Source organism: Elgaria multicarinata, chromosome 4 (assembly GCF_023053635.1).
Source record: "Elgaria multicarinata webbii isolate HBS135686 ecotype San Diego chromosome 4, rElgMul1.1.pri, whole genome shotgun sequence".
NCBI classification, from domain to species: domain Eukaryota; kingdom Metazoa; phylum Chordata; class Lepidosauria; order Squamata; family Anguidae; genus Elgaria; species Elgaria multicarinata.
Genome location: NC_086174.1, coordinates 23,181,029 through 23,190,209, shown reverse-complemented (window position 1 = coordinate 23,190,209; position 9,181 = coordinate 23,181,029). Strand labels below are relative to the sequence as shown.

Genomic DNA, 9,181 nt, shown 5'->3' with positions numbered 1-9,181 from the left:
CCTATCTCCTGCAACAAGAGACTCTATGGGTCAGAAGCGAATGCAGAGGATGAAACTCCTCTCCTCTTGGCTCACAGTCAAGAGTCACACACTGTAGGCAGGGCAGCCACTGAGGAGTCGGTTCATAACTTTTGTTCCATCAGTGCTCGGGATAAACGTACGGGAGGGGAATGGGACAGCCAGCATGGCCGGAGCCGCACGAAAGGGGGCCCAGGGGAGGGTGGGAGACAGGGACACTGGGTTGTCCAAACCATCCGTAAGTTCACACCAAGACTCCTCTTCCGGGCTCAGCGCGGCCCTCCAACCTCTCTGACACTGACACAGCCGATGCGCGTTACGGAAAGCCATAACATGCTTTCCCCTCCCACCAAACGGCCAGGGCTCCACGGAGGAGACGGCGGTATTGCTAACTGAGAAACGAAAAAGGCGGGCGTGGGGAAAAAGAGAGTCAGGCACTAGGCGGGCCGCCCGCGTCGCTGCTTGGTGGTTGGCAAGAGCAAGCAAGCATGAGCTGGCCGGGAAGATCTCAGCCAGGGAGGAGCTGGATTGAGACGGCGTGTGGCGTGTGGGCAAGTGAAGCACTGGAGGACAGCTAGCTGCTATATGCTTGTATTTCCGACACAGCAGGCTGCGTTGCGGCGTCATTGAGTGTATACTAAACGCAGAGGTTTCTCCAGCCTGGCGAGATGGGAGGTCGGTACGTCGAATGGTGGACAGCAGCAGATCATTATCTAGCAGCAGCTTTGCCTTCCTGGGATACTTGTCTTCCTTTGGTTGCTGGAGTGTGAGTCGAGGGTTTCCCTCTTTGTCCTTTCCGGAGCCCGGCGGGCGACGCGGGGCTGTCTCCCAACAGCCCGCCGGCCTGAGCTCTGGAGGCAGCTCTGGAAGAAGGCTGGACCCAAGGAGGGAATGTAGCCCCTGGCCGGAGTTGTCGGGATGGCGAGGGGCTTTCCTTCCTGGACAGTGATTGGCTTTTCGGGGAAGCACTGAGGTTTCGCGGGGGGAGGAGCGGACTCCGAGGCAGAGGATGGGAAGCTTTCCTTGGGCTGCTCCGCGACGGAGGTGCGGCAGGAGTTGGCGTTGGTTTCGTTCGTGTTTCGCCGGATACATTCCCAGGTGGCCGTTGCCCCTGAAGCCTGCAACAAGAGAACACGGGGGAAAGAGGAGGAAGAGGATCCTTTAGTCTGAAGACTGCACCTACTGGCTCGTACAGCCAGACTCCGAGCGAGGCTGTAGGCCAGCAAGCGATGGCACTGGGCAACGTAACACTGAACAGGCTCAGGGAGAGGGGCAGGGAGACACTCCACATACCCAGCCACACAACTATACACTTCAGCTTCTTTTAAAAACAACAACACCTGCAGCACATGGGAAGGGCCAAATCTTCCTTCACCAGCTACGACCTCCCCCACCAAATCCCCCGGAGTTCCCATTAGGCTTTTCGATGGTTAAAGCTCAATTGCTACACAAGCATTGGTGCCAAAGAGAGGAGGCTGCAGGCCAGCTGGGGAGACCCTGCGGGTCACCAGTTCCCCACCTGCACTTTAACGTGACCGGTTCCTTAGCATGGCCAGTCTGCAAAGGAAGGGACAATGACAGGACAGGCTGACTGGATAGGTCAAAAGAGGAAGCAGGAACACCATTAGCTACCTGAAATAGCTAGGCCTCAGCTTCAGAGGAGGCTGGGGCCTCTTGCACGGACCTACCTGTTTGTCACCGTGGCATCGCCTGGACTGCTGCTCAGTGCTGGTGGCGGAAGAGTCGAGGGGCTCCCATAATTCAGTTCTATCCCAGGTGGCTTTACTGGCACAATGGGACGGGGGATTCTGCTCTTCGTGCTTAAGCCTCTCTCGTCTGTCTTCAGCAGGGGGCGTTTCTCCTGGCTCCCCATCTTCCTTGGGGTAAAGTCATCCGAGTCATGGGTGTCCTCCTCAGAGCCCGTGGCTGACAAGGTTTCCGAAGCTCGCCGCCTCTCGTCGCTGGAGGAAGCAGAGGACGAAGCTCCTGACGCTAACCTGAGCAGGCGGTTTTGCCTTTTCTCCATCACCAGGCGGGCCAAATCCTGCTGCTTCAGCCTCTTGTACAGCCTCTCTTTGCCAGAGTGTGAAGCCGAAAGGTCCGAGCCGGTGTCCTCTTCCGAGAGCAAGATGGGGATCCGGCTTCTATACCGGATGTTCAGGGGTTTCCTGGGAGTTTCCTTTGGAATGTCCGGGACCAGTTCTGTTTGTTGAAGGGATTCCGTCACAAGAATGCGATGCTCAAGGCCAGGCTCTTCTGAAACTGGCTTATCAGTTTCTTCCAGGTCTGACCCACAGACAGGTTTGCTTTGAACGTCCAATTCTTCCTCTTCCACTGCACTCACGCCATTGACAAGCAGGGCCTGCTCCCCCGCCATTTCAGAAGTGGTTTCGATGTGATTCACCGAGAGCGCACAACTTTCCATCTCTCCTCCTTCCAGGGCTGAATTCACGCTCCCGTTTTCTACCAATATCTGGTTTTCCTCCAGCTCTTCCTCCATGATGATCTCGTCAAACTGACCCGGGCTGGAGTATTCCTCATGCCTCATCAACTGGTCACTGGAAGACATGATGTTTAAATGGGTCTTTTCGGCAATGTGGACAAACGTGCGCTCGACTTTGGTAAAAGGGGAGGAGGTTGTGGCCACAGAGACAGGCGGCTTTGGTTCTGACTTCAGGATGGAGGACAATGTCCCGGGCTCAGAGACGTCGAGCTGGCTCCCCATGGGCTGAGGTTTCTCACTTTGAGGAGTCAATGCAGCGAGAGTCCCAAGATCAACATCTGGAGCCAAGTCTGTGTTCACTGGAGACTTCTTTATGTCACCTGGTGAAAAGAGGACTAATGTTTTTGAGCCTTCCTCAAGTTCCAAGTCTCCTTCGGCAGCTGATGCTCGCCCTTTGGACTCCTTTTGGTCATCAGCCAAAAGGGTGGATGGAGCCCCTTCCTGACTGCGCTCCGTACTTTTCTGGCTCACGTCGCTGCTCGAGTCACTGTGCATGTCAAGCTCTTCTCCTAACTCACCAACATCCTCCTCCTCATCTTCCTCTTCTTCTTCCACTTCCCCCTCCTCCTCCTCCTCCTCTTCCTCGTATCGGCCATTTGCCATTTCCAGATGGGCTACAGGTGGTTTGCAAGGGGCCGTTAAGACAACATTGGAGAAATCCACCTTTTTTATGCGCTGGAGGATTCTGGATCTTTCCCTGTTTTCTGACACATCCCTTTTGAAATCTTGATAAGGCAAACTTAAAGGCACCACCTTGGGGAGACCATTCATTTCAAAAGGCTTCAGTGTGAATACCTGGAACAAGACATTCAAAAAAGAAAAGAAAAATCATTATCCAGGAGAACATTAAAACTACATCAAAAATGGCAGGGTATCTAAAGTTGGTCTGATCACCATCTCTTCAGGAGAATTCAGTAGAACTGGAGAAGACTTTAGACCAGGGGTGGAGAGCCTTTGTTGTTGTTTTTGCCAAGGGCAGATTACCTTGGAGGTAATCGGTACATAATAGCAATGGGTGTGGTTGGTGCCAGTAGTGGCTGGCCCATCTCTCTCTCTCTCTCTCTCTCTGACACCCCCTTCTCCCTGCCCCTTTGCCTCCTCACCCTGCAGGCTGCCACGCAAGGGGAGGCCTGAACTGATCACTAACAGAGGGCTTTTGAAATGACAGGCTGCCCATCCCTGATCTAGTCAAATCATGGTAACATAAAAAGAACTAGAGGTAAGGAAGGGGGGTAGTTCTCTATGAGGGTAGATTCTATACAAAAAAAACTGATGGGGTGGGGTGCGCTCAGACATATTGGAGGGTACATTACCACATGGTATTAAAGCCCTGTGTTTAAAGCACCAGGTGTGTCTTCTGGAATGTCTGGCAAACAGTGTGTGGAATTTCCCCCTCATTCTTTTTCAGTGCTTCATCTTGAGTATCCAGATATAATACTAGCAGGAAGGAACGAGGGGCAAGAGCCTCTCACTCATCTCAGGGCCAGGGCTGCTGAAGACAAGCAGGAGGTGACTGCCTCCCCTTCACCTCCTCCTACTAGTGTGATGTCTGATGAACACTCTTAAGAGGTAACAATGCAGAAGCTTACTATTCAGTTAATGCATCAGCCAGTCTCAGGGGCCATAATGCAAACAAAAATAAGAAATACAAAGGTCAACACCTGTGAAAGGAGAGAATATAAAACAGGAAAAGTAAGAAATCATATGGCTTGCAGCAGTTCACAACAGCATGAGCAGGAGAGAGCATGAAGTAAAACATGGAGAAAAATGCAGAACAAGTTGTGCTACAGGCTGAAATATCCAGGGTAAAACTGGAAAAATTATGAGACTTCTATGTTCAGAATCAGTACTGAGCATTGGGATGAATACCAGTTACGGTGGAGAAACAGCAGGAGAAGGCAATTGCCTTCAGTCCCTACTGTGGGGCTAGATCTGCCTTCTCCAACCTGGTGACCTCCAGATATTTTGGATTACAACTCCCAGAATTGGTCATGCTGGCTAGGGATGATGGTAGTTGAAATTCAAAACATCTGGAGGGCCCCTAATTGGGGAAGGCTGGACTAGATGGACCTTCGGTCTAAGCTAACAGTGCTCCATAAACCAAGATGGATAAAGAATGGCATTGTCATTTGCATGTTGATCCAAATCATTTATGGTTTCTGGGAATGAGAGGTTATGGTTCTTGCCCGAGAACACCTGGGGTGTTCCTACCAATCCATGTGTGTGTGTGTGACAGAATGGCCCTGTTCAGAAGACACCTTAAACCACGGCTTTAACCATGGTGAATACACCTTTTTGCTTTATTCACTGTGGTTAAAGCCATGGTTTGAGGTGTCTTCTGAATGGGCTCACTTAGTATATAGACTTGAAAATACTTAATTAGCCATTCTGAGACTGCCTGTTTCTATCCTTGCACAGGCTGCAATATATTCTTATTTATTAACATGTATATCCTGTTTTTCTTCCATGGAAAGGTAGTTTATATGAGCTTCTCATGTGATCCCCATACAGGTAGGGACCAGACCTAAACCTGCTTAGCTTCAGCAAGGTTGCTGGACTGTGTGCTTTCAGACCATACCCCGGTATTTCACAATATTTGAAAGCTTTTTGACCAGATGCATCCTGACCATGCAGCACCTTGATTGCCCCCTGGCTTTCTATAACTGAGCTACCTTCAGATGGTGTCCAGGCACCAAACTTCCTGCTGTCTTGGTTGAACAAAGAAATAAAGGGTATCAAGGACTGAATAAGGGGCAACTGATATATAACTGGTTTGATGTGGTCATGAAATTAACTTTTTTGGAATGGTGACCGATATACTTCCAGCAAGAAAATCATTGAACGGTCCTCCAAGACCCAAGACAAATTACACCAAAGTGGGAAGGGGCCCTGAGCACGCAGAGAAAGGAACTATTAGCAATATGGAGCAGCCAATCACAGCAATGAGAAACAGAAGGGACACAGAAGGTATCATTCATTTGGGAGACACATATGGCATGTCTAGACGAGCGGGGTGGAGGGATATGATCTCACGATTTTATGATCACAAGATCGTCCCCCTCGTCTACATGCATGTGCAATGTCCTGGGAGGAAGAGGACGTCAAGCCCGCTTTTGCGTGTGTGTGTTTTAATCGGAGAGAAGCGCAGGAGCGCTCCTGCACAAACTGTGTCTTTTAAAAAACTTGTGCTCCCCCCACCCCACCCCCAATGGGCACAGAGCTCCTGAGGATCTCCGTGCCCCATGCCCAGCTCCTCGCAGTTACTCGTGAGGAGCTGGGAAAAAACCGCAATGGCGGGCCACACCACCCGTGGTCTCAGGATCATCCCGAGACCATGGGAAAAACCGGGATGGAAGGCTAGGGCAATATCCCAGGGAAAGGGAGGAATCATCCCTCCCTGCTCCTGGGATCCCCTGTGCTAGCCCATTGCTAGCCCTGTGCTCATTCTGTTGACACAGGCATAATTCCATGTTGGGCATAATTAGAAAAGGAATTAAAAATAAAACTGCCCAAATCATACTGCCCTTATGCACATTTATGGCGCGACCACACTTGGAATACTGTGTACAGTTCTGGTCACTGCACCTCAAAAACAATATTGCAGAATTGGAAAAAGTGCAAAAAAAAAAAAAAAGGCAACCAAAAATGCTTAAGGAACAACTCCTCTATGTGGAAAGCTTATAACATCTGATTAGCCTTTAAAAAATGAGCAAAGGGAAACTTCATAGTGGTGTACAAAGTTATGCACGGTGCGAAGAAAGTGGATAAGGATATGTTTTCCTCCCTCTTTCATAATACTAGAACCCAGAGACAGATCAAAGAAAGTACTGCGTCACGCAGTTGAACCATAGAATATGCTACCACAAAGTATAGCGATGGCCACCAACTTGGATGGCTTTAAAAGGGGATTAGACAAATTCATGGCGAATAAGGCTAGCAATGCCTACTAGTCTTGATAGCCATATGCTACCTCCATTATTGGAGGGAGTATACCTCTTTATACCAGTTACTGGGGAACACAACTGGGAGCGTGCTACTGGGCTCATGTTCTATTTGTGGGTTTCCCACAGGCAGATGGTTGATCACTATATGAACAGAATGCTAGATTAGACAGGCCTTCGGTCTGATCCAGCATGGCTCTTATGTTCTTAAGCTGCCTGTGCATTCAGTGGCTGCCTGGCCCTGTTTATATCCAACTGATCTAAAAACTTCAGAAGCGGCCTTGTTGGTCATTCCATGACCAGCTAGAGATGTAAAGGCCCGGAAAAAAACCAGGAAAATTTGGGGGGGGAAAACCAGTTTTTTTCCAAAGCCTCTTTTGGGTTTTTTCCAAAAAAATGAAAAAAAAATAAGAAAAAACGGATTACGGGATGTTTTATTTTAGCATGATGAATAAAATGTTTAAGGCAAGGTGTTCAGATATCTACTTCTCCAAATGATTTCTAAAAACTGTACAGTATCAGATTGTTACAATGTCTGTGCACCAAGGACAAGGAAGTCCTAGGTTGCAAACTGAGACTACAACTCTCAAATGCAAGCGTAAGATGCATTTCTGCCTCTAGGGGGCACTGCCACTGAAGCAGAGTCTGAAACTAATAGTGATAGCTATAGGTCAGAAAATGAGTCTGATTAAATTTCATGCATATTCATTGAATCTTGGTTCCCCCTTTTTTCTCAGTTCTTTTTATGGGAATGGGGGCTTTATGTCTTGACACTGGAGGACTAGCAGAAACATAAATAATTTTCTTTGTTACTAATGTTGGTGGTTCCTTCTGTTGTTGTTGTTTTAAATTGATTTTTTGCCTGCTCATACACTGGCAGAACCAAAGAAGTTCCTTACAGTTCAGGTGTTCCTAACACAGGAGCTTGTAGCTCCATTTGTTACCAAAAAAGTAAATTAAATTTGTGATAATTGTTTGAATACACTGTACTTTTAATATACCAAATGTAATAATTTTATGCCAAACCAACTTCGACATAATTACATTTTAGGTTGCTAAAGTAACAAAGTGACTTTCAATCTGTAAAAAGTGCTAATATTGCATTATTTCAATTTTTCTGAAAATTTCCATTTCCCCCTGAAAAAAAACTGGAAAAACCCAGTTTTTTTCCATGGCTTCAAAATTTTACATCTCTACGACCAGCAGAACATCACCACATAACATCTCATGAACAGGCTCCTCAGTAGCAGCATCTCCTCTCAGGAATATAGTCTCTTATGCCATTTGTTCTTCCTCTCCTCCCTGGATTCAGAGGCAGAGGATAATTTTTCCAGTCTGTCGTTACCAGCCAACCATGCTGCACCAGCGGCTGAGACTCCATCAATGTATTAATTGCTGGGAGAGTGAAAGCTTGTGTGCTGTTCCCATGGAGTTCCTCAGGCAGAGGTAGGAAGTAGTAATAAGAAGGCCGGGGCAGGCAGAGAGGCCAAAAAAAGAGGAGGGTGAAGGTAGAAAAAGTGGGTGACAGGTGGGCCTGCCGGGAAGAGAATGTGCAAGGGCGTACCATGAGAAAAAGACGAGCCTTTTCAGAGGGAGCGAGAGAACAGGAGCTGCAGTTCAGACATTGGCTCCTTGTGCCAACAGGGCTGCTGGTCAACACTTGAGAATGATAGCTAATTCTAGTTGGGATATGCGTACCACAGACCATAATGCTCCTGGTTTAGGAGGTCAGATGACATTAATGCAGCCTTCCCCAACCTGGTGTCCTCCAGATGTGTTGAACCTACAACTCCCATAATTCCCAACCAGCCAGGTTGGGGGAAACTGCCCTAGAGAGCCAATCTGGTGTCACTGGCATATATAATGGTGTCCAGACCAGTTTTCCCCTCATTCTGGGCAACATATTGCAGAGGGAGGCCATCAGCCTTATCAGCCAGCTAAAGTATTAGCCCGCTCTCAGTTCTGAGTGCTTAATAACGAGATGCAGAGAAAGAGAGTGTACTATGGGATACCGAATGAAAAGCCAGATATTCATGGCATGGGTTGAAAAGAAAACGCTGGGTTGTCAATGTGGCAAAATTGCTTTTCTACTGATTTTTCAGAGACAGATTTTCACAACTCGAAAAAGCAGTCGAAAGAAAACAAGCACACACAAACACGTTTTGCTCACAACATCATGCAGCGGCCTGTAAAATGCGAGTAAACGAGTGCCATTTCCACAGTAAACATTCGGTGTGGAAGCACCCTGAACCTTCTTGCCTCATCATCCCAGAATTCCAGTTGGTGCTGAGGCCTGGAGTTCTAGTGAACTGCCCAGGGAGCTTCGACTATTGGGCGGTATCGAAATGCAATAAACAAACAAACAAACAAATAGTGTATTAAAGTACAAAGGCCCAGTAAACAAATAAACCCTAACCCAAGCCTCCTAGTCTTTGCCTTCTTTGGCTGCACTCCCTTTTGGGGAACACCTACTGATATAGACTGCCATGTTCCATAATGCACCCTAGCAGTGGACTTCCTGTTCAAGACGAGAAGAGTGGAAATAAAACCCTGGAAGCAGACCAGCCCTCACAAGGTACTGCTCAGCCTTCCTGCTTCTAACCGGAACAGACCTGGGTGAGGATGGCATTCTGGGCGCTATGCAAGAAGATCTGCCCACTCCAGCAGTTTCTAGCCCTTCTGGGCTGAACAGTTGCCAATGCTTTAGAAACCAGGGCTT

At 48.3% G+C, this 9,181-nt stretch overlaps 1 protein-coding gene across 1 annotated transcript in view; it reads right to left on the bottom strand.

The window, feature by feature from the left end:
* Positions 1–510: 510 nt before the first annotated feature.
* TTBK1 (tau tubulin kinase 1) overlaps positions 511–9,181 on the bottom strand; it is a 117,325-nt gene continuing 108,654 nt past the window's right edge. The window contains exons 14-15 of the mRNA XM_063123977.1: positions 1,707–3,316; positions 511–1,136 (exon numbers count right to left, since the gene is read on the bottom strand). Coding sequence (XP_062980047.1) covers positions 728–1,136; positions 1,707–3,316 — 2,019 coding nt within the window. The 3' untranslated portion in view covers positions 511–727. The remainder of the gene's footprint in view (positions 1,137–1,706; positions 3,317–9,181) is intronic.